The 26,385-nt window shown below is 35.4% G+C and overlaps 2 protein-coding genes across 8 annotated transcripts in view; one reads left to right on the top strand and one right to left on the bottom strand.

Annotated features, from left to right (window-relative positions):
• Positions 1 to 2,303, top strand: part of LOC125660019 (protein O-mannosyl-transferase TMTC4-like) — a 30,056-nt gene extending 27,753 nt beyond the window's left edge. For all 6 annotated transcript variants that reach the window (XM_056150182.1, XM_056150183.1, XM_056150181.1 and 3 more), the window contains exon 16: positions 327 to 2,303. In XM_056150182.1, coding sequence (XP_056006157.1) covers positions 327 to 472 — 146 coding nt within the window. In that variant the 3' untranslated portion in view covers positions 473 to 2,303. The remainder of the gene's footprint in view (positions 1 to 326) is intronic.
• An 889-nt stretch (positions 2,304 to 3,192) lies between these two features.
• LOC125660018 (ionotropic receptor 25a-like) lies at positions 3,193 to 26,237 on the bottom strand. 2 transcript variants are annotated; one of them, XM_048891863.2, is made up of 15 exons: positions 25,635 to 26,237; positions 24,670 to 24,813; positions 23,932 to 24,195; positions 18,281 to 18,459; positions 11,290 to 11,343; positions 10,465 to 10,623; positions 9,260 to 9,427; positions 8,454 to 8,564; positions 8,064 to 8,168; positions 7,783 to 7,965; positions 7,160 to 7,502; positions 5,894 to 6,143; positions 5,419 to 5,603; positions 5,098 to 5,239; positions 3,193 to 4,687 (listed from the first exon to the last, which is right to left on the bottom strand). In XM_048891863.2, the coding sequence occupies exons 1-15, from the start codon at positions 25,732 to 25,734 to the stop codon at positions 4,258 to 4,260; spliced, it is 2,817 nt and encodes a 938-aa protein (XP_048747820.2). In that variant the 5' UTR covers positions 25,735 to 26,237; the 3' UTR covers positions 3,193 to 4,257. The 2 variants fall into 2 exon arrangements, with proteins under 2 accessions (XP_048747820.2, XP_048747821.2); XM_048891864.2 differs by lacking the exon at positions 11,290 to 11,343.
• Positions 26,238 to 26,385: the final 148 nt, after the last annotated feature.

Here is a 26,385-nt window from a genome sequence, read left to right as displayed (position 1 = left end):
TTATCAGCCGTGTCCTTATAGAGTTATGGGACTTAGAATTTTTTAATATTGATAAGGTAATAGCACTTTGTATGGCTTGCAATAGCTTGAGAAGATTTTCATAGAATTTAAAGGTAATTCTTGGATTAGAAGACTCCTTTCAATTTTCAGATTTATCAGATTTGTTGTTACAGAGTCATGGGACTTAGATTTTTTTAATATTATGGGTGAAGGGTGTAGTGATCCTTTACATCACCCTTGATGAGAATTAAATTAGGCTCATTATGAAATCAATACCTTAATTATTCAGTGAGATTAGATCATTGAAACCTGTTTTATTTTGATAGGTGTTTTATATCATCGATGGGACAAACCAGTGGAGGCAGAGAGGGCCTATCGTAGAGCACTGGAAATTGAGCCATCCAATCAGAGTGTCCTTCAAAATCTACAGATGCTTCACCGAAAGTACAACAACAAAAATGGGCACTCGTAACAGCTCCTGTTGTGAGAGCTGCAGTGAGACACAAATTAACTTGTTTTTAGTGGTAATGGAACACCCAATTCATTTAACAACAGGCCCTGATTAAAATACTGTCTGCTCTCCCATGAGGACCTTTCAGTTTGACCCATGCTCTCTCTCTCTCTCTTACTTGTTGCATTCAGAGGCACATAGGGCAAGGACTAGAGATTTCTACTCTCCTCTATCTTGAGCTTTTTTCTCAACTTCTCCCTAGGTTAGCTTCGTTTTGACCCATGGCAGGTAGGAAAATGTTTCATATTTTGGCCAACAATTTTACCAAGTTTTAACACAGCTGACGCAAGTTTATGTTAAAGTACCCCTGAAAACTCAAATCAACCGGCACAAAAAATTTGGGAAAGAAGCATCATATTTTCTTTGAAGAAAAAAAGAATTGTGAAAAAAATAGCATAGTAAGAAAGGAGAAAATCAATGGCAGGACTTGGAATCAATCCTGGAATCAGTCAGGTGCTCTAACCATTTACCTATCCAGGCAGATATCCATAATGCACCATTCAGTTACACTACTTCCTCCTTTTAAATAGTTTTCACCCCGCGGACAACAACACAAGTTCTTCCCTCTCAGGACCTTATCATTATTAATGCCAGGACAGGATAGGCCACAGTATCATTTGTATTATTGAGAGAGAAAAATATATGGTGGGACCAGGAATTGAACTGGGAACACCTTTATCACTAACCAGTTGCTCTAACCACTATATCAAAGATCCACAAATTCTATTACCCTAGCAAGGAATTCATTTAAGTTGGGTTTTTTAGGTTGATAGAAAATGAGAAATAAACAAAATTTTGACTTATGCCCCCATGTCCTACAAATGTCAACAAAGTAGGCATTTCATAAAACAATGAAGTATCGTTCAACACAACTTTAAGTGATTGCCAGTATCCACAACTGGATCTGATTCCCAGTATTCACAACTGGATCTGGTTCCTGGTATTCACAACTGGATCTGATTCCCGGTCTTCACAACTGGATCTGATTCCCGGTCTTCACAACTAGATCTGATTCCCAGTATCCACCCTGTCTTCTACCATGCACAGTACATGACAGATTTTGTGCCAAATTATATACTTTGTTGGCCTTAGCATAGTTGATGTCAGGTGTGAGTGCAATGTCATTTTATTGCATTGCCTTCAATAGAAAATCTGCCTATTGAAATTTGATCAATACTGCCCTTATCATTATATAAAGAATCTGAATATTTTGCATTTAATGCTACATGTATTAGCAAAGTATATTTTTTGATAGGAATATGCTATAATTGCTTGATGAAATAAGGTTATACATGAATAGCATTTTGATGTCTATACACATTCCATCCAGATTTTTTGAATAATATACATTCATTCATATTTATATCATGTCAGTTTGCATGTATGAAAATCCCAAGTTGAACTTGGTGGAACATTCCCATAAAAAAAAACGTTTTTGGTATGTTTTGATCTCAGTGATGTTTGAAGAGAAGCACTAATAGCATTAGATATTTATTGTTATACAAGTATATGTGACTGTGGAGGTTTCTGTACCCGCATTGTTTTCTGTCTTGCTGTTTTGTTCAAAGAGTGCTGTGTTTTGTGTATTGATTAACGGAGCTTTTAGTTAATGGATTTATTTTTGACCTATTGTGTGTTTATGAGTTCCATTTTGCATAATGACTGACTTAATGGTACAAGGTACATTGCAAATAATTGGTAAAGGTTCATGGAATTTTTGTATGACATCGCCATTGTTATAAAGCCGTATTTCTTTGTTTATAAATCAAAATAGATTTGACAGAATTTCCAATTCTTGTTTTCTTCATCATTTGATATACCTGGGTCTCACGAACTCTTGGTGAGATGTTGTCTGTCGTGATGTAGAAACATTCTTTTTATTACTCCTGCAGCAACTTTTGCAAACGAGTAGCAAAATGTATGTTTCAAACGAAGGATCCAATAAATTTTTTTCCAGCAAATGTCCACCCCTGACATTTTTTTAAGGAGATGTGGGGTTCAAGTTATACTAAGAGTTCAACATTTTGCTACTGAAATTAAATGAAGATAAACAAAAATAACTATTTTAACCAATAGGGGGGGGGGGGGGGGGGGGGGGGAGATGTTGGACCCTGCTTGCCCTCATGATCTTAATTGAGGATGTGCAGATGAACACTGTAGTACTAATGCTTATGTGATGACTCCTTCAAAGTACAAACTACTTAATTTACAAATGAAACTAATTTCAGAAGAAAAGCGTCTTTTAAAATGGGGAAAAAAACTTGATTAAGCCATATGTTACATATACCATTGTTCTTATGTTTCCATAATACAAATTAGTGAAATTACACTGCTAAGATACTGTATATCAGTAAATTACACTGCTAAGATAACTGTATATCAGTAAATTACACTGCTAAGATACTGTATATTAGTAAATTACACTGCTAAGATACTGTGTATCAGTAATTTTAGCGCATTTTCATTCTACAAATCATTTATATAGATAGAAATTTTGGCGCTTTTATTTTTGGCGAATTTTCTTCATCTGCCAAAAACCCCAAATTTACCAGCGCGACAAAATTACCCGATTTGAAAGGTTATTTAGTTTTGCTTCCTTGTACACTGAAGAAAAATGTTTATTGTTGACAAAACGTAAATACAATGTACTGTTATGGGAGAGTGCACCACCTGGCAGGTAATAAAATGTAGAAAGAATTTATTTTATCTTCATTGTAATGGTATGTTTTTACAATAGCTTGCAGTGGCGGACTGAGCAGAACTTCGCTTTCAACAACACTCATGTAAGCACAATACAACACATCGTAAAATGACATCTACAATGACGTAAAAGTTAAGATAACGAACACTGATTAATCTCACAATTCCTATAAAGAATACAAAATTAAAGAGTAGGACAAACACGGACCCCTGGATATACCAGAGCTGGGATCAGGTGCCTAGAAGTAAACATCCCTGTTGACCAGTCACACCTGCCATCTAAATCAGGCAAACGGAGTAACCCGTAGTCAAAACCATTATATAAAGAACAGCTGAATACGTTAGATAGCATTTGACCTCAAGGGAGGTTGTATTTGTAAATTACATCTATATAACGATCATAAATGCATCCTGATCGATCTCCTGTGTGACATTTTTACATAGTGTCATCTCACAGAAGTCCCACGACAGCCTTAATGACCTAGACCTCTGGTTTTCTTTGATGCCGTGACCTAACGCCGATATACATGTAGCAACCATGCAACCCTTGTTTCTGATTTATGTCATAGATAAACCACAATGACGGTCACCGAGTTACATGTACAACCTTGATTCAACACAACTGTATTAAACTTCTCACCTGGACTCATTCACATACAAAAATAGGACAATGTCGTAACAACCATGACCTTTGAGATATGACTTTTCATCCATGTTATTACACTTACAAGGTGATACCTTTGTTCAGCTTGAAGGCTAGGTATTGAAACACGCATGATTTATGAGCCGGATATAACATTTATGGATGGACGAATGAGGGAACGGATGGAAGTCAGCAAGAACACAGATATTTGATTAGACTTCTATACTAGTAACCTACTTCTAAAAGTGGTTTAAAGCAATCAGTGGCAGAAATATAGTTTGATTTCAAACGCATGCCCATGGTATACATATGTACAATTCTCTACTTCATTTTATAACCCCAAGAGCATTGCATGCCTTTTACCAGACGGCAAGTAATTGTACATCACAGCAGACGACTCCATCTACAGACTATCTCCCAGCGAGAAAGACACGCCAGGCGTCTGTCTTTTTAACAATAATTCAGAATTTGTTACACTTCCATTTCTTCTTTCAATAGATGAAGACTCCAGGCGGTCATCCGACCATGTTTTATCAACTCCATTTTGTTTGGTGGCTCGCGCGTCATTATCTAAGTTTGCCTTGGAGTGGGACTTTGCCACACCGTAGTTCTTGGAGGCTTGTTTCGGTTTGTATTTGAAGAAGTAGAGTTCGAATCCCAGACACACAAGGGCTAACGCAGCGCCTCCTGCAATCAGGATAAACACCCCGCCAATGTTGTTGAGACTTATTCCCTCGCTCTCGTTCTCTAGTTTAGGACATTTCACCTTGTTTTTATCCCACCATTTTTTCTTTAACTTTTCAAGCGTTCTCTGATTGAGGAGCTGAAGTATGCTAAGAAAACCAAACAGAAATACACCCATTAAAGATACTGATTGTTTTCTGATAACTTAAAAACGAATTGCCATTAAGAAGGAATGCTACATGTACATCGTCATAATGGCTTCCTTCCTTTTGAAATTTGAATGCAAATATAAATATCACTAATACATGTGTATTCCTTTTAAATCTAATGGCCTAGCTGTGTAATTCTGTAGATTAACGTGTCGACTGCTGATCTGTAGTTTGGGTGTTAGAGTCTATAGCAGGGTTGTTGTTTTTCCCCAGATTACTTCCTACCAAAACTGCATGTTTTAGAAATTAAATGAAATTGAAACTTTTTAATGTATATATCCTCCACTTTCCATTTATATAAGATTTCTCTGGTGTGTTATTCTTCCTTAAATAATGACACTACAACTCACGCGGTGGAGAGATCATTTCTTAATGGCGATCCATTCTGGACAGCCAGGGCAAACGGTTTCCTGCTGAACTCCTCACCAACCTGCCAAAGGTCGCAGTTCTCCATGGACTTTATCGTCTGGTACTGGTTCTCGGCGGCATCACCTGGGAATGGCAGATAAATTGAAGAATTCGGATTAAAAAAATAAATCCGTATGTAACCTTTTAGCCCTCCAGCACACAGTGCTTTTTATGGCAGAGGATGCTTCACGATTTAATTAAATATTATGTTACGTAGCAGCCTATGTAATCTTTGATGTTCTGAGAAACATAGATATCTGTACCTATATAAGCAAATGTCCCATTCTTAACACTGGTCAGTGCCTCTCCCAGAGAGTTGGGGAATCCTGACCGTTTCATGGTCTCCCACAGTTTGGTATATTTGTTACTGACCGGGTAGTCCCACACCGCCAGCTTGGCTCTTTCTACCGGATCCAGGGTATCGTCCAAACTCATATTCTTCCAGATACTGAAAGTGTACATGTAATGTAAATTGTCCACGTCTATTACACGTGGTTTGAATCATGACGTTAATCGTCAACTTTTGTAACACTTTGTATCGCATTTACTTCTACATTAGAATCTGTTATACAAGGAAATAAACATTTCAGATTGTAAATATAAAATACTCTTGAAGGCTTTTAAAGGTCACTCCTTGTTGGATCTCTTTTACATTGAGTAAAACTTAACTTGCATCTTCATAATATAAAAAGCAATAATATCAGAATTGCGAAGTTTTCCTTCGGGAAGCATTGGTACCTGTAAAACTTTTGCTCAATTTCTGCCATTCTCTGGAAGTACACCATAGCCGCGCTTCCGTTGTGTGGTGCGTATTTGACTTTCTGCTGACTGGACAAGTCATCTAACGATTTGATTGGTTCATCCAAACGAGACACGGTCAAGAACGCAGCTAGATTGGCTGTATATGTTGCTATGACAATAAACCCAAACAACCACCACGTGGCAGCAATAAGACGGCCCGACAGAGCACGTGGTGCCTCTCCCCCACCTAAAACAATGATAGGTCAATGTATGTATTTGATATACCAAACAATATGATTGGTCAATCTATATATTTGATATAACAAGCAATATGATTGGTCAATGTATGTATTTAATATACCAAACAATATGATTGGTCAATGTATGTAATTGAAATACCAAACAATATGATTGGTCGATGAATGTACATTTAATACTAGTATATCAAAAGCTCTAACGAAGAGATAGTCTGAATACTGGATTCTTTTCTAGCGGAAATCTGATAGTTTGTGTGTGTGATTTAGAATTTTTAAATCAGAATATTAAGCATTTGATGCATTCCAAAGGATTACAATATGGTAAATGTCCCATCCACTTCGAGCCCTCGGGGGATAACAACATTATCTATACATCCATGTATCAAATATTTGAAACAACTTCGATTTAAATCAGATTTAGTCTTCCAAATAGACCAACCCAAGACAACTATTGATTATAGATGAGCTTCCATATGAATACACTATATGTACATAGTGGCACTTAACTCTCTGTGGATTTGTATTTGATATAAAATGTGTACTTGTTTCACTAAAGAATGCCCTTGACAAACCTTGAGGTGTGTGGGACATCACAGCCTTGAGGTGCAAGTGTGACATCACAAAAAACCTTGAGGTGTAAATAACAACAAAACGAACTGCGAGGTGTAAGTGTGACATCACAATAAATCTTGAGGTGTAAGTGACATCACAATAATTCTTGAAGTGTAAGTGACGTCACAATGAATCTTGAGGTGTAAGTGACATCAAAACAAACCGCGAGGTGTAAGTGACATCACAATAAATCTTGAGGCATAAGGCATCACAATGAACCTTGTATTTTGAGTTACATCACAATGAACTTTGAGGTGTAAGTGAGATCACAATGAACTTTGAGGTGTAAGTGACATTGTGTACAATGAACTGTGAGGTGTAACATACATCACAATAACTCTTGAGGTGTAAGTGACATCGTAAGAACCTTGCAGTGTGTGACAGTGTGACAAACCTTGCGGTGTAAGTGACATCATGCAGAACCAAATTCCTTCCTTAATGGTGAACACCCGCGGTTCTGGGGTCACGTTCTCAAACTTATGTTTGTTATTTTGGTAGCTGTAAGGACTCAGTTTATCAAAGACGTATAGTAGCCCGCTGAATAAGAAATATGAGGCAATGATGCAAAGCCAGACATCCTCATCCAGAACCACGAGGAATTTAAACAGCTCATACTCAAACTCTGGTCTCTTGAGAAGGATGGTTAACCCAACTAAATCGTAGTATGGGACAGTGAAGTCTATCACATTCTCTCTCTCCGCCATCACAGAAATGGGTCCGATTGCGATATCAGCTCGCTTCAAGAGATGGAAATGGCTATCATTTGGTAAATTTTGGAAATATTACATTCTTTATTGGTAAGAAAAATTAACATATTGACTTTTTCTCTTCATGTACCTTTATGTTAAAGTATTTTCTTAATTGATGATAATTGTTTGTGTAAATATGTCCCATATGACAATTATTTTACATCACAAAATATATATCGCAAAATTAAACCAACGAAAAAAAAGAGTTCAATAAAGCACCGAGAGATTATCAACACATGAACCGGAAGGAGATGTCTAACAGACGAACCTTCTCCATCAATTCCTTCACTATTCCATTCCAGTGCCCTTTATCATCCATGGAGCCCACTAAGCCGTCAGGGCTGGGGTACAACTCATAGTCAAACTTTAGTATGCTTTGAATCTCGTGAAGAAGATCCATACAATAGCCATCAAATGACTTATTTCCTTTTGGTATGACAAAGGGCGGATACTGAAAGCAGAAAGAAATATATAACGGCGATTCTGCAATACAAACCGTAATAAATTCCATGAAAGTTTTGAACCAAAGTACAAATAGAGGCAGCTTACGCTGGGCACCACTACAATTTTGTACTTCTTTTTCCCGGGTGGTTTGAGTAAACTGGGCTCATAGAGGCCCAGTCCCTTCTCTTCTGTCCAGTTACCGATTGTAAGCTAAATGTAATTACATGAAAAGTGCGTGAAAATTACTTAGGTAAATCGTACTGTCTATACCACTGTGATTCTGAATAATCATATTTTAGTACTTTTAAAAAAAAATATCTTTAAACTTTACTTCCTCTCCAATAACGTATTGATTTGATAAAGCATTTCAGTAAAATTTATCAAATGTTTAATACACATTTACTAATGGTTATTTCTTTCTCATATCAACTTATATCTAACCCTATTATCAATTGCTAGATTTAATTTTATTTTATATAATAATTTATCACATACATGCACCGATTCAGTTGATGTGAAGGTTAACCGCTTGATGGACAAAGTCAGTCTCTGTTTAAGAACGTTATTTGTGAAATACAACGGCCCAAACACTCCGTCCCTAGAGGTCTGTAATGCAGAAATCCAAATAGCACACATCAGTCCTATATCTATCTTCTGTACAGTTAGAAAATAAAATTCTACCGAAGTCAAACTGCTCTGATTTCTTTTGAATGTTCTATTCTCATTTTCTTCTCTCTGCATCATGTTAATAGTATTTAAAGGGGAGAAAATGAATTATCATTTGTGTCTTAAAGATCCATTAGTATACATAAACGAGCCCCATGTCAGTTATCTGTACTGTCAGAAAATGAAATTCCACAAACTACCTTGATTTCTTCTGCATGATATGTTTTATTCAGATAACTTACTCTCTGTGCTATGTTAATAGTATTTAAAGAAAAAAGAAGTATCATTTGTGTCTTAAAGATCCAGAAAAATTGCTTTCTTTTCTTGTTTCACCGAACATTGCTTTGATATCATTTTTATTACTTGGAAGCTATAAACCATTAGAATCTCGCCGACTGACAGGTGTTTTTCTCTTCACGAACAGATGACAAACATTTTTTTTTATATCTATAACATGATTCTAACTCAATTATAGTACGAGTGGAAACAACCAAGGCAGTTTGATTGACTTAGGTAAAACTTTAAAAATGATTTAAATTCAAGCTGGAAAACATGTACATCTGTACACATGTACAGCTATGTAATTATTTGTTATTGTATCTAAGTTTTAAATAGTTTATGAATTGTATATTCACATTTACGAAGCTTTCAACAAACGCCTTGCTCTGGTTATAAACATCCGGTTCTGGTCCGATGACGCTGTAACATTCGCTTTCGTTGAGGCGCACTGATTTTTCGACATTTTGTTCCAAAAGTTGAGTCTTTATTAAATTCATCAAATCAAACATGAACGCTTCGTCTATCTGTAAAAGTATATTTACAATTCAGTTGTTGAAGGTTCGACAGCAACAGATACTTTCAATAGCAGCTGTCCAAATATCGGAGCGAAATAGAATATTTAACCATTCCATTCTGTCTTGCACAGTTCTTGTTTTGAAATTCGACCCAGTGATCTATTCCATCTATGTACAGTGCCCCACCTTTCATGTGTCAACATTTTGGCACAGATTTTCTCGGCCGATCAGAGACATTTTATTATCATTTATTGTTTACGTCCCATACAAGAATTTTTAACACATATAGGAAATTCACCTGCTATGGGTAAACTGTTTTTTTTTTTTAAAATGGACATAATTATGCATGGTACATAAGATTACGAGAGTGATAGCTCTTTATAATGCTAATGCCGTCCGTGACATGGGACCTCCATTTTAAAAGTTATATCCCAAAGTTCCTTTACTCTCTCTTTTGAGACCGGGCGCACGGTGAAGGAACTTTTGAGAGTTTTAGGTTCGAATCGAACCTGGGACTTTCCGATAGGGAAGCGAGTGACGTAACCACTACACCACCGCGATCGGTTGTTAAGGTTCATAATGAGACGTCACCACCTGAAGGTGAAGTACCACAGATTTAGACCTATATATGCTTAGCGGTCAGGGCTAATATTTCTTGGCATCCAATCAGAAACCTTGATTTAATGTAATTATATTACATTTAGAATTTCTAGGCAGCCAATCAAATGCCTTTCCCGCTTGGTATTGTAGCAAGACTGGTAGATATTGGTGGTCAATCAAAAACCTTTCCTCATTCTAATTCTAATTAGAAACCCTTTCGTCATTGTGAATGTTTTAGAACTTGCAGCCTATCTAATCAAACAAATGTCAGTTAAAATCCTTTCCTGTCTGTAGTTGTATTAGAAGTGGCAGATTTTTGCAGCCAATCAAAAAGCTCACTTCGATGGTATTGAATTGAGATTGGCTGCTATTGACATCCAATCAGACAGTTTCACTTCTGTTGTGATCGTATCAGAATTCGGCAATTCACGACACATGATCCTTACATTTGATCCTTCCGCTGTGAAAGTAGAAATATACTTGGAAAGTCCTCGGATGAAAGGGATGTATTCGTTTTCCATGACGTCGTTGTTCGGGCGGCCCGTGATCAGGATAACAGTCCCTCTGCCGTTGTCCTTACACCCCTGACAGGAGATGCTCATATCCTGTAAATAGATGTGGTTGGTTAGTTGTTTGTTTGTTTTACGTCCCGTCGAGAATTTTTCACTCTTATTCAGACGTCACCAGCAGTGGGTGGCGTACCACCGATTTAGATCTATGCTTAGCGCTCAGGGCCGTAGCAGTGAGCGTTCTTTAACGCGCCAATGTCTGCCACTACACAGGACCTCCGTTTTTAAGGTCATATCCGAAAGACCCGCGATTCTCACTTCTAAATGCCGAGCGATTGGCGAAGGATCAAGCACTATTTTTGTATCCTGTAAACAGAGGCACGCAATAGGATATAAACTTACAACTATAAAGTCAAGTTCTGCCAAGTGTTCCTTTTGTTCTGCATGATTTGTTCAGTTACAGTATTTAAAATAAATCAACATTCATCATCTAATATTTACATTTCCAATGTCTTTGCCTTCGATATCTTTACCAATAGAAATGATAGCCATTTCCCCATGAATGTGAACGATGTGCATATGTATCTTGATAAATATATTATGACTATTTTAACGGCTTGGAATTCCGATAAATATTAAGGTGAACTGTAAATATAAAATATAAATTTCAATTTTGAAAAACAATATGAGGGCATGAGCAGCAACGCTTCACGCCAGGAAGTTGAATTTTAAATACTGTTGAATATAAGGGCCGATACTGACCTTGGTTAATACAAACCAATGATATTTTTCTTCCATTAGTTTGGTACTGCTCGCCTGCAAAACATTATAGAGTAGAATGAAATCAAAGCAAAATAAAACCCGTCTCCCTGGTCCCATGGAGACACATTCTAGTTTACCGTCACAACATCAGCAAATACTTAATATTCTTAATTAATAAATCACGAGATCCTTCTCTCGTGACACCAAGTCTTGCTTCAATATATTTATCTCAATTCATTCTAACTGAGCAGTAATGTTGTTATGTCAAGTTAATATAGCACTTTTGAGATTGATCACTGTTTGTTAACTTCATCTTTTTCCTTCATAAACTTCTACTTGAGAATAAGAAAACACTTGCTGTAACCTTTAACTCAACATTTAGATATAGAAGACGTTTTATTCACTTTTCTTCATATGTCGATTCGATATATCCATGTGAGCTCGAAATAAAAGACACCACAGTCTTCCACATTTGTTTCATTTTTTAATGTTTTACAGAACATAGACGATACTGGCAAACAAACAACTCAACTTTATGACAAACGGGACGACTTTTCGTCGTCATCTTCCCATATTTATGTAGCAATATTCAATTATCGCATGTACAACGTAGTCCCTTAAATGAGTCAACTTTCGTGTTTTACGCTTGATAAGCTTATGAAAATGATGTAGAAAAGTGGTTGTTTTCAATTACTATAGATAGAAGTTGACTCATTTATGGCACTACACTGCATATGGTGCTTATATCTCTCATCTTATTAGATATGCGAGAGCATGTTCTGTGTATCATCAATTTCCAAACCAAGGCAGGTTGCACACAAATAAATTGATGTTACAGGGATTTCAAGTCTCCTTCAAAGTAAAATTTTCGAAAGTCTAATGTCATTATAATGGTGTAGTTTACAGATACAGTTTGTTCGTAAGGTTGAATACTGTTTGACGTGTTTCATACCAATTGTTAAACCCATATACTCCAAATTCGAGGATTTCAGAAGCAACATCATAAAAAAGTATCACTGGAGTAACCCTTCCGTTTACAAATTTATCCAGTTTCTCAGTGTCAACCATGCAACAGATCTCTGAAGCTTACCAAAATATATCTTAAAATCGGAAGCTGTTTTCAAGGACAATTTTGTAACTAGGTTCAATTATGTATTTCTATCTGGATCATTTACCCTAAATGACGTACGTAAGATGCAAGTCAACTGTGATAAAATAAAACACGTAATGAAGCACATTATATTATATACTACTACAGATACATATGTCAAGCGCTTAAATATATTATATACTATACGGATGTCAATTTCTTTTTGTATACTTATTGATGAAATTAAACACCTTATATTATATACTTTACGGATGTCAATTCCTTTTTCTATAAGCACTTTATAATATACACTTATTGATATTTGAACATCATGTAAACACAGACATATATGATACTGGGCATACCGTCTAATTATATTGGTCATTTGTAAACCTGTAAAGTTTGAGCAATAGATAAAAACTATGTATCCATGCATGTAATTTATACGGCTGTTGCTCTGGTGAATAGATCGAATTGCCTATAATTGAGGAACTAAAATATAATTATGTTATTGATACCAGGAAAATATTGTAAAATATCGGCATTGTAAACACTGTTGCGTGGTAATATTATCTTTGAATACATCCTGTTGGATACATTATATATTTACATTATAGATATTCAATATTTGGAGTTTATAAGATGCCTTTGGGAATAGATACCTTTTTTAAATGAAACGACAAATTGCATGGACACAAAATAATTCACGTTTCTATAGTGTGCGATTTGTATGTAAAGTGTTGACTCATATAATTGTCATGAATACATGCATGTTTGCTTTTTGTAACAACAGATATTTACATATACGTTACGGGTCGTTTTCCATGGTGAAGACAGAACAGCACGTGTGTCCAATCTAAAAATACTATCACTTTGAAAAAATTATGAAAATTTATCACTTATATCAACACTTTCATTACTTAACTTTCATGCGCTAGTCCTCCAGAAAATGTACAGTGCATCATGTGCATGTTCTTTATGTGCGTATGGCACGCCAAATTCACAAAAATGAGCTAAACAATGTTTCACAGTTGATAAACTAGGTTTATCGACTGTAAACTATAGTTTACGGACCGTAAACTATAGTTAACGACGTTAATCTATATTTCACATCTGTAAACCATAGTTAACAGATAATCTATGTTTCACAAGTGTAAACTATAATTAACAATGAAAACAATCATTAGCGATTGCAAAACATAGTTTATATCTGATAAATACGGTTTCACGATTGTAAACTTCGGTTTACAAGTCTAAACTATTATTAAGTTTATCTGATAAATAATGTATCACAAATTGTGAAACTAGGATTAACAATTGTGAACTATAGTTAACGAATGTAAATTATAGTTTACAAATGTGAATCTGTATTTATCAGCAAAATCTATTGTTAACGTTTATTTAAAGACAGATAAACTTTATGGAGCGCCAAATTAACATAAACTCAAATAATTGAAGATATCTTCAATTATTTGAAGATATCATCAATTCAATTATTGCTCTCTTTAATTGAATCAATGAACGCATTAAATCAATTATTGCTCTCATCAAATGAATTAATGCGCGCTTCAATTCAATTACTGCTCTCATCAATTGAATTAATGCGCGCATCAATTGAATTAATGAGAGCAATAATTGATTTAATGCGCGCATTAATTCAATTATTGCTCTCTTCAATTCAATTGATGCGCGCATTAATTCAATTAATGAGAGCAATAATAGATTTGATGCGCGCATTAATTAAATTATTGCTCTCTTCAATTCATTTGATGAGAGCATCAATTTAGTAGAAATATTGCTCGCAATAATTAATTTAGAGCTCGGTATAAATAATTTGATGATCTCTTTAATTCAATTGAAGATATCTTTAAATCATTTACAATGCTTTTGTATAAGGAATTAATGCGCTCATCAATTCTTTTAAAGAGAGCAACAATTCAATTAAAGAGATCATTAATTCAATTGTGGATATGTTGAATTGAAGACATCTTTAATTATATAGTTGCTCTCTCTAAAAGAATTATTGCTCTCTTCAAATGAATTAAAGATATCATTAATTCAATTGAAGAGAGCAATAATTGAATTAATGCGCGCATTAAATCAATTATTGCTCTCATCAAATGAATTAATGCGCGCATCAATTCAATTATTGCTCTCATCAATTGGTGCATTATATCAATTATTGCTCTCTTCAATTGAATTGTAGCTCGCATCAATTCAATTGTTGATATCATTAATTCATTAGAAGAGATCATTAATTCAATTACAGCGAGCATCAATTCAGCTGAAGAATTAATGCTATCATCAATTCAATTAATGCGCGCAATAATTCAGAATTGAAGATATCATTAATTATTTGAAGATATCTTTAATTCAATTGTTGCGCACATCAAATGAATTAATGATATCTTCAAATAATTGAAGATATCTTCAATTATTTGAGTTTATGTTAATTTGGCGCTCCATAAAACTTGGATTAGCATTTGTAAACTAGTTTACAACCGTTAAATATAGTTTTACGGATGAAAACTATAGTTAACGAATCGTTAACTATAGTTTACAGTCGATAAACCTAGTTTATTAACTGTGAAACTATGTTTAGCTCATTTTTGTGAATTTGGTGTGCCATATGTGCGGTATATACATAGGTGTACGAGTATATGTGTGTGTATGTATGTATGTATATGTTTTGTTTTTTCTTTCTTCTTTTTTCCTTTTCTCTTTTGTTCTACTCTGGATACTGACTTTGCGTATTGTATACTGTAGTATTTGTATTTCTCTATACCTTTTGTACATTGGTTTATGTGAATATTTAGGTCAACAAGACGCAACTCAATCGTAACTACTCGGCTATTTTCGTGACTGGTTACGGAAAAGGACGAGCGTGTGATCCGATTGGAGGCAACTGCGTCACTTCTACGTGAATTTTTTTTCTATGGGATTGCAAAATTCAGACTGTCGTATCTAGGTAAGGGACCGGTCAATATTTATTTGGGGGGGGGGGGGGGGGGGGGGGACCGCGGTGCATTCCATATTTCCATTTTGAAAAAAACCTAGGTCCTGTCTTCTAAGAATATAAAAAAGTTGCTGTCCTATATCAGATATGTGTAAAAAAAAAAAAAAAAAAAAAAAGTGTGTGTCCTATCTAATAAATAAATATATATGTATGATTAAACAACATTTTTACTTCATTTAAAAATCTCTGGAGTTCTTCATAATTATCATTTGAAATGTTATATCAGCTGAGGGATTCAAGTTCCTGAGAAACTTTTGTTCACTTTGTCATGTTTGGTTTGTCTAGTGAAGTTACAAATCCCATTAATTCCATCTTATTTTTTTCTTTAAATTGTTTAAAGTGCTACATTTTGCATATTTTTTTAATTACTGTTTTACTGAATTGTTGTCTCATGTACTTGCAAGTATTTTTCACATCTCAGTATTCTCTATGAAAGGTGAAGGTAACGAACAGTGATCAATCTCATAACTCCTATAAGCAATACAAAATAGAGAGTTGGGCAAACACGGACCCCTGAATATACCAGAGGTTGGACCAGGTGCCTAGGAGGAGTAAGCATTCCCTGTCGACCTATATCTTGATCAGTTAAACGGAGTTATCCATAGTCAAAATCAGTGTGCCAAGAACGGTCTAACAATCAGTATGAAACAAGTCAGACAGCATTTGACCCAATGATAGGTTGTATAGACAAACTATACATTTATTAAAGATGTGTTTAGACTTTAGTTAATTTCTGGTCTGTATCCTTCACGTTATGACCAACATGATATACCATTTTTATTTTCTATGATTGAAATCCATACTCCATGCTAAACTTACATGTAAGTTTTGCAATTACCTCTTTTGTGATTTTTAATTACATGTTTTGATATTAAAAAATTTTCAAAGGTCCAGTATTTTATTGCAAATTGTCTCTAGTATATTCACCTTTGACACGAAATAAAGTATTCATACAATTCAGTATTATTGTTTGAAAGCTGGTTGAATTAAAAGTTTAATATACTTTGTAATACTTTTGTTCATTGCTACATTTGCACCAAAAAATATACAGCTGTCCTATTAGTGTTGAAAATAAAAAAAAAAGTTTGAGTCCTATCAGTATGTAAGTCAAAATAAATGTGTGTCCTATTGCATTTTGCACCAGTCCCAACCCCCCAATAAATATTGACCGGTCCCTAAATATGCACCGGCAATTGATGAAATAAAAAGCAATCAAAAGAAAACTGTCTTTACTTTTACCGTCATGATTTATACTATATTAGAAATATAAATAAAAGAGCAATTTATCAAAATTGGTGAAGGTTTCTCTTGAAATTCATAATCTTGACCAGAAAATAGAGAGAATGTCAAAATATCAATGCATTTATAGAAACTCTGGATAAAATCTTTCTGACTATCTACATGTATTTCAAATAGTGATTTAATTTTTTTACCCATCTAATGATCTTACAGAACATCGAATTAACGTCATTTTGCCAAACTGTAACATAATCATCAATTTTTGAAAAATTTTGTTCGCTTGAAAAGGAAAACACCCAAGAACAAGAACTCCTCTACAGGTGATACATAAAATGAATATTTCATTTGTATATATCATTAAATTACGCAGGTCTCATTTTGAGCGCTATTGGTAGTGAGAGAATGGGATAACTATTTCAAGAAGATATGTTTAGTCAATGAACCACATCGATATATTATTAGTCTCCATACCGATATAAAGGCGAGTACATATATGTACATGGCATTTCTCTTTGTTGGGTTTGTTAGTTTTCTGAACTTCCCCCACAAATCAAACCAAAATATAAACTAGTTCTAATTGTAACGGGGACCGTTACATATGTTCCCCAAACCTCCCCCAATTAAAAAGTGATGTCCTTTTAAATCTATAGCAAAAAATCATTTTATTTTAGTCTTTAATTACATGTAGTACGTTCAATATGGTCATTTCAGTACCAAGAAATGAAAGAAAGCGTTGCACGTGCATACACGCGCACGCGTGTACGATTCCGAATTTTTGTTGATGTCGTTCAACAGGCATTTGTATCATATACCCACAGTATGAATTTCATAACGTTTCCACCAAATATAAGAAAGTTATAGCGATTTTAAAATCGTCCAATCAGAATTCAGCACACGTGCATGCACGTGCTGAGCAGTAATTCTAACCACAGCAATTTCTAAGGAGTACCACGACACATTTAAACCCTTAATATCAATAGAATTTGATGAAAAACTAAAACGTTATCGTCCTTTAAAAATTGAACATTTGAAAAACGTTGCACGCTCATGTGCGTGTGTGTTGTTATTTTTTGTTACACCAATATATAGATACACATATTGTCTACATATGCTGTGAAGATCAACTCATTCGCTTCATAATTAAGATAGTTACAAACGTTTTAGTATTATCCAATCAAAATGAAGCGCACGTGTATGCGCGTGCAAATTTGTAATTTTGACCATGCAAATCAGTTAAGGATCTCAATATTTACCTATGATATGAATATCAAGTCATTTCAATGAACAAGAAAAAAGTTAGACTGATTCCAAAGTTAGTGTACAAATTTTGTAATGCACGTGCACGCGCATGCGTGCGCGTGTAATTAAAATAACCATTATTTTTCATATCTACAAATGATATACTACCATCCTATTTAGGTTTCATATCGATCCCTTTAATATTCTGATTTTCCATTTTTTGTACCAAAATTGCAGTGCACGTGCGCGCGCGTGCATGCACGTGAAGACAAAATGACTATCACTATGCACATCTACAAACGCTATACTATCATCTTGGAAAGTTTCATATCGATCCCTTTTGTAGTTTCTGAGAACACTACCGGACAAAAAAGTACCGGAGAAAAAGAAACTTGAAAATTTATTACCGTTTCTAAAATTTTCTTGACATTCTCCTTGTTGGCTACGATGAAAAAATTTCGAATTTGATTTTCCTCCAATCGATATAGTTGCTTCAGTGTTGCATTTTGGGTACCGGAAACGATTTCTTGAAACAGATGCTGAGCCGGAAGTCCTGTCAGGTAACGTTTAGGAATTTTATCCAGGTCTGTAAATTAAATGATTTAAAATCATTATTACTTTCCCAGTAAACTGTCCCCTCTGGAAGGATTTTATGTCATGCGCATGTACATGTATAGTATATTTACGACAGCGCAAACAATGTATTAGATTAAACACACTTCACACAAGCTGTGCCAGCACACAACTGCACAAGGACGTAGTACTCTGGAATTCAATATTGCACATGTCACAAATTTTAGAATTAAAGAATATTCTCGTGAAGCCTGGAGCCTTTCCTGATGAATGTTGCTTATTTATTGAAAAGTTACATTATACTAGTATAATAGATACCAATAATTAAAGACTAACTGAAATAAATGCTTGAATGTTTGGTAACTTACAGTATTATTTTCTGGGTTTTACTGTTATGTCATGTGGTGTGATAACACTATCTCATTATGTGTGATAGCACTATATCGTATTGCATTAAAGCACTGTCATGTGGTGTGATAACACTATCTCATTATGTGTGATAGCACTATATCGTGTTGCGTTATAGCACTGTCATGTGGTGTGATAACGCTATCTCATTATGTGATAGCACTATATCGTGTTGCGTTGTAGCACTGTCATGTGGTGTGATATCACTATCTCATGTGTGATAGCACTATACCGTGTTGCGTTATAGCACTGTCATGTGTGATATCACTATCTCATGTGTGATAGCACTATATCGTGTTGCGTTGTAGCACTGTCATGTGGTGTGATATCACTATCTCATGTGTGATAGCACTATATCGTGTTGCGTTGTAGCACTGTCATGTGGTGTGATATCACTATCTCATTATGTCTGAACACGCTCGCCATTGCTTGCCTTGTGTGATCAAGAGAGAGACTCTACAAAAACACGAAGAACTAGCTCACTAGTGAGGTAGTAGAAGTTCCCTATATATTGTCCGCTACACTTCCCCCTGCTCAGGGAAGCTTCGTCACGAAGATTAGCATGGGTTCTCTCTTATTGTTTGATACCTCTTCAACAACGACATACGTCATGACTGAAGACCAATGTCACTGGATTTGATTCGTCGGATGATCAAAAATTGAGAAGGTGCATGTATTTAAGCACCCCCCTGTTGACCGGTCACACCTGCCATGAACCCTATATCTTGATCAGGTAAACGGAGCAATCTGTGGTCAAAATCGGTATGTAAAAAACGGCCTAACAATTTGTATAAACACATCAGACAGCATTTGACCTAATATCAGGTTTTCTTTGCAAACTACATCATTATAATGACCATGGAATTTTGCGAAACGTTGACTTTAAACGAGACTGTTGAAACCTCTGTAATTTCAGACGTATAGCATATGTGAATTCTAAAAAATCTCAACTGTTTTGATCATTTGAAATCACGAAATTTGTCCATCAAAAGGTAAAGTTTTTAACACTGCACAACCATTTCTCACAATGACTTAAATACTAGTGTTTTTACATCATATATAGACGGCTGCTTCGTCAATAATGATGGGACTAAATAATAAATTTATATCTTCTGATCAGTCATCCAAAAATAACTGTTAAAATCAACCTGGTCAAATGTACAAATTCTCTGAATTTGACATCAAAAATTATTCTGGAGTTCCCCATTGACAATGTCTATGTAGTGTTTAGAGACTAGATATTCTCATCTGTTGGAATTTCAATGGTTATAAATTTTCTATCTTTAATAGCCGACTTGTATTTGTATTCAATTTATTCAAAAACTTTTATCTACACGAGAAGAAGAAAACTCTTGTTGTGACCTTAACCTCGACATTTTTAAAAATATATCGACGGCGTTCAATAATATTATATGTTGATTCAAAGTATACATGTATCTCAGTGAACTCGAACTAAAAGACGCTACAAAGTCTTCCATAAATGCTTCATATTTGGATGTTTTACTGAACATAGACGCACAAGGAAAATGATCAACTCAACAGGATTACTTCAACTTCTCATTGTAGTATTTATGTAGCAATATTACATTATCGCCTGCATATGGTGTTTTTATCTTTTAACTGATACGATTTGGGAGAGAATGCTCTACACTACGTTTGATTAATTTCTAAACCAACGTAATCTACTGAGAGATAAGGTGATGTTACAGGGGTTTCAACAATCTGTCAGCAATACACAAATTATATGGTCGTTATAATGATCTTTGTGAATACGGCCTGTTGTTGGGTCGAACATTATCTGATGTGTTTATACAAATTTGACGGCCTTATGTGCAAACCAACACGAAGAGGACTAAGTAAATTATACAAACTGTCGGACCAATCATTTTCTATAGATTCTAACTACGGATTACTCTGTTTACCTGATCATCACATAGACCTCACGGTGGGTGAGACAGGTCACCAGGGGATGCTTACTCCTAGACACCTGATGCCACCTCTGGTGTTTCCAGGGTTCGTGTTTACCCTGTTTTCGATTTTGTAATTTATAGAATTTGTAAAATCGATCACTATATGTAACTGATGTCTGCCTTTCTAAGATTTAAGATTGACACATAAAATTTCAGATCATTCCATTGTTGTTTTGAATGTCTGTCCGTTTTGGTAATTTAAAAAAAACAGCCCAAAAGTAAAGGTTTTGTCCAATCAAAAGTAAAGGTTTTGTCCAATCAAAAGTAAAAGTAAAGGTTTTGTCCAATCAAAAGTAAAGGTTTTGTCCAATCCAAAGTAAGGGTTGTGTATCAAAATATAGCCTACGTCCTATAGATAATATAGACTGTGTTCTATAAAACGTATAGGATGTATCTATCAATAATATGGGCTTTGCATTGTCAAAAGTATAGGTTTACCCTATCAAAAATGTAGGCCGTGTTCCATCAAAAAATTATTAGGCTGTGTTCTATCAAAATCATAGACCATGCCCTATCTAAATTATAGGCTGTTACGTATACTTAGAAGTTTTTCATTCAAATAAATGTGGAGAACAAAATCGTAACTTATAGTTTTAGCAACTTAAATTTGGTACCGATACAAGTCTCTCAAGAATAGAGCGACCACGCAAATGGCCGACAGAAACAGGCTGTCATCATCTCAAGTTGCGTGTTAAAATAAGCGAACTGATCATGAGTTGTTAGCCACCCAAATGGGTAGTCTTTTGAACGAAGCTTTCTGTTGGTGTTTCATTTTTAGCTCACCTGAGCTGAAAGCTCAAGTGAGCTTTTCTGATCACCCGTATTCCGGCGTCCGTCCGTCTGTCCGTCCGTCTGTCCGTCTGTAAACTTTTCACATTTTCAACTTCTTCTCAACAACCACTGGGCCAATTTCAACCAAAGTTGGCACAAAACATCCTTAGGTAAAGGGAATTCTAAATTGTTAAAATAAAGGGCCAGGCCACCTTCCAAGGGGAGATAATCAAGAAAAGGTAAAAATAGGGTAGGGTCATTAAAAAATCTTCTTCTCAAGAACCATTGGGCCGGAAAAGCTGAGATTTATATGAAAGCTTCCTTATATAATGCAGATTCTAAATTGTTAAAATCATGGCCCCCGGGGGTCGGATGGGGCCACAATAGGGGATCAAAGTTTTACATACAAATATATAAGGAAAATCTTTAAAAATCTTCTTCTCAAGAACCACTGAGCCGGAAAAGCTGAGATTTATATGAAAGCTTCCTTATATAATGCAGATTCTAAATTGTTAAAACCATGGCCCCCGGGGGTCGGATGGGGCCTTATAGGAAAAATCTTTTAAAATCTTCTTCTCAAGAACCACTGAGCCAGAAAAGCTGAGGTTTATGTGAAAGCTTCCTGATATAGTGCAGATTATAAGTTGTTAAGATCATGGCCCCCGGGGGTCGGATGGGGCCACAATAGGGGATCAAAGTTTTACATACAAATAGATAGGAAAAATCTTTTAAAATCTTCTTCTCAAGAACCACTGAGCCAGAAAAGCTGAGATTTATATGAAAGCTTCCTGATATAGTGAAGATTATAAATTGCTAAGATCATGGCCCCCGGGGGTCGGATGGGGCCACAATAGGGGTCAAAGTTTTACATACAAATAGATAGGAAAAATCTTTAAAAATCTTCTTCCCAGAAACACTAAGCCAGAAAAGCTGAGATTTATATGAAAGCTTTCTGATATAGTGCAGATTCAGGTTTGTTAAAATCATGCCCCCCTGGTGTAGGATGGGGCCACAATAGGGGATCAAAGTTTTACATACAAATATATAGGGAAAATCTTTAAAAATCTTCTTCTCAAGAACCATTGGGCCAAAGAAGTTCACATTTACATGAAAGCTTTCTGACATAGTGTAGATTTAAGTTTGCAAAAACCATGGCCTCCAGGGGAAGGTTTGGGGCCATAATAGGGACTACGGTTTTACATGCAAATAGATATGGAAAATCTTCTGATATGGACCAAGGTGACTCAGGTGAGCGATGTGGCCCATGGGCCTCTTGTTCATATTGCTGTACTACTTTTCACTTTTTCCTGTTAACTTGAAGTCATTTATATTAATTTTCAAATACATATCTCTCAACAATAATAGTTTGCCTTTTCTCAACTACAAGATGTCATTACTATATAATGACATGAGCTCGAAATACGTCACTATTAAAACAAAACAAAGCTGTACGTTGAAAAGTAATTGATTTTGTTAGTTAATACGAAACAACCTCGGGATGATAAAGCAACCGAGTAAAGTACAAATCATCTCGGGTTTTTTTTCAGCTGTTGCTCAGTAAAATGCATTTACAGAATGAATAAAAATCGATCAAATAAAACAAAGTAATATATCAACAGCTACACAAAGAAAACTATACCAAACACAATCAACTTACAATCAAATTTTGAAAATGGAAGACAATTCTGTAGCATATCCCCCAGGGACTGAGCTACACGGGGTCTATTTCTAGATTAGAAATGCGCTAGTGAAGTTATTGTTTCTGAAAGTATTGACCAGAATTTAATGCTACTTTATCTCTACATTTATATTAATAATTCAAATCATAATCGTGCATTTCGAAGGAAGTCTCAGACAATTGTAAAAAGTCCCAAACCTTCAGAATATCGACTTTGACAAACAATTCGTCAGAAAAGAATCGATTTGTTTCTGAAGGGGGACCTTGAATCAAACTGTCTTGGTAAAAAATAATTACTTGTACTCAGTCCATATATATATATATATATATATATATATATATATATATATATATATATATTATGTGTTAAACGTTAGTTGCTATACATTTTAATAAACACGACTGATGAAGGCTGGTGAAACGGCTGAAATATTTCGAAAAGTATTTTAATGTTTTTTTAGTATTCTTACAAAATAGAGACTTTGGATATATATATATATATATATATATATATATATATATATATATATATATATATATATACATTTCAAAGATGTGGTCCACACACATCCCAAAACCCTTGGTTCAGTCCAAATTATGGTGCCTTCTACATGATAATTTAATACACATAATAGAATAAAAAAATTAAAAACGTTACCAAATGAGTTGTCATACAAGACGGCAATTTTGGTCAAGCTTTCATGAATGATGACGTCACGAAGCACACCCATCATTACTGATCCTGGAGGTTCAATCTCCAGATGTAGATCGGGATCGAAGTCCTTTTCTATCAGCGTAGCTCTATCCAAAAGTGTAATGTATGGTAGTCCGGTGGACCGCGTAAATGACCTTAATAGTTGGCCTGTTAAAGGATCAGCCATGTCGATCAACAAAACAGCACCGTTAGTCATCACCGAGCATACTATGGAGAGAAAGAAAAGAGAATGTGAAAAATTTCATTTCAGTAAAACATTATTTCTTAAATGTGTTTCCAATCTGTGATTTAAGATTTTCTTCCATATAATTTGCTACAAAAAAGATTTAAAGGGGTCTGTTATTCCCTGTGTTCATGAGAAGGTGAAGATAACGAACAGTGATCAATATCATATATCCTATAAGAAAAAAATACAAAATGGAGAGTTAGGCAAACATGGACCCCTGGACACACCAGAGGTTGATTTCATTCAGTTTGTGCTTACCTCTCTCCAGTGCTGTGGTGGGGTTGATTTCGTTCAGTTTGTGCTTACATGTACCTTTCTCCAGTGTTGTGATGAGGTTGATTTCGTTCAGTTTGTGCTTACCTTTCTCCAGTGCTGTGATGAGATTGATTTCGTTCAGTTTGTATATACCTTTCTCCAGTGCTGTGATGAGATTGATTCGTTGAGTTTGTGCTTACCTTTCTCCAGTGCTGTGATGGGGTTGACTTCGTTCAGTTTGATGACCTTGACACCTCCAGTCCATCCCTGCAGTTGGGCATTTTCGTTTAACGTATCTTCTAACAATTTTAAGGTTTTGTGCTTTTCCTTTGCTAAAACTGCAACTGCAAGTGAATCAAAATCAATAGTAAGAAGGCATTAGCATCTTTGGTTCCAAATAGAATGTACATGTGCCCGTTTGACAGCCGACCATCGATGTCGCCTGGACCTGGACCCGAAAATTGTGTACCGGTACATTTCCTTGAATTTACTAAGTTGGTCGAATTCTAATAAGATACAAAAATAGCATATTCTGTATCGATCTTGGATATACATGATTTTTCTTTGTCAAAAACTTAAGATAAGTCACAAAAATAGTCCATTGCTGTGAAGACAACGAACCTCGAAACATAAAAGACAGTTTGTGATTCAGTTTTACGTTCATCGATTCAGATGATGGGTCTTTGCATGTTTCCACATGCTAGTCAATACCTCTTGTTAACTTTCAGCTAATTTCAATATCCTTATGACGAATTTTTATGTCATTTTAACAGTGTTCAGTATATCTACTTTAGCATTATTTAGTATTAGAGATCAGGTGGGATACTAGTACTGGTCATACAACGGTTTGGGTACGATGAACCCACCCCCTTGGTATATCACGAAGAAACCCAGGGTTAGTTAGCTGTAACAATTAATAGCACTATCCCTTGTGTTAGAGGACAACACCCGCTTCTACTGTTCTGTTACACCATTGTTCTAATTTACCTCTACCTTTACGTTTAATCTTTATAAAGTACACACATCAATGTTTGCTGTGAGCTTAGATTGTGATACTGAAACCGATTCTACCACTTCATCAATATTTCAACGTGTACTGAAAAAAAAACCCAATCGGGTGGTGTTATAATAAATGTCTAAGTAAATATCAAAGTTTGGTACTTACCTATGTCACGTGAGTTAACCAAATCATTTTGATGAAGGAGGAAAAGGCAGAGAAAATAAAACAATGGGTACTTCGAATGTGGAATCCAGTTATTCTCCATTAATTTGTCGTCTGCTAGTATCTGTAGCTACCCGGGAAGAAACACGGCAGACGATCGATTTGAAACTATAATCATCTAAATATTAATTGAAGAGAAGTGAATGATCACTGGCAACGGAGATAATGGTCTGGCATCATTGGAGCAAACAAAGGCTGTTTTACGATGTACGCTGAAAACTTAAGTGTTTTTCAAATTATATCATGGGAATTTTATAGCTGTGTCCTTTTCTGTGACTCTCTTAACTCATGAGATTCTGCAAGAAGTATTCTTCATAGTCCTTCATTGCGTGCCTGCCTTCTGACGAAAATAAAACGTAAAATGGAATAGTAGTTTGATTTATGTCCGTCCTTCGGATGAGACCGCAAAAACCGAGGTCCCGTGTCACAGCAGGTGTGGCACGATAAAGACCCCTCCCTGCTCAATGGCCGTAAGCGCCGAGCATTGGCCTAAATTTGAAACCCTTCACCGGTCTTGGTGACGTCTCCATATGAGTGAAAAATTCTCGAGTGAGACGTTAAAGCTGACATGAATTAATAAATATAGTATAATTCTATATGTCCGCCATATTTCTCTGCTAATCCGCCATATTAGTTGGAATTTCTATTGTTATATGTATCGGGGTTCGCATGGTATATAAGGGGACGAGCTTTG

The sequence above is a fragment of the Ostrea edulis genome, chromosome 9, assembly GCF_947568905.1.
Source record: "Ostrea edulis chromosome 9, xbOstEdul1.1, whole genome shotgun sequence".
In the NCBI taxonomy this organism is placed as follows: domain Eukaryota; kingdom Metazoa; phylum Mollusca; class Bivalvia; order Ostreida; family Ostreidae; genus Ostrea; species Ostrea edulis.
This window is presented reverse-complemented; position numbering and strand designations above follow the sequence as displayed.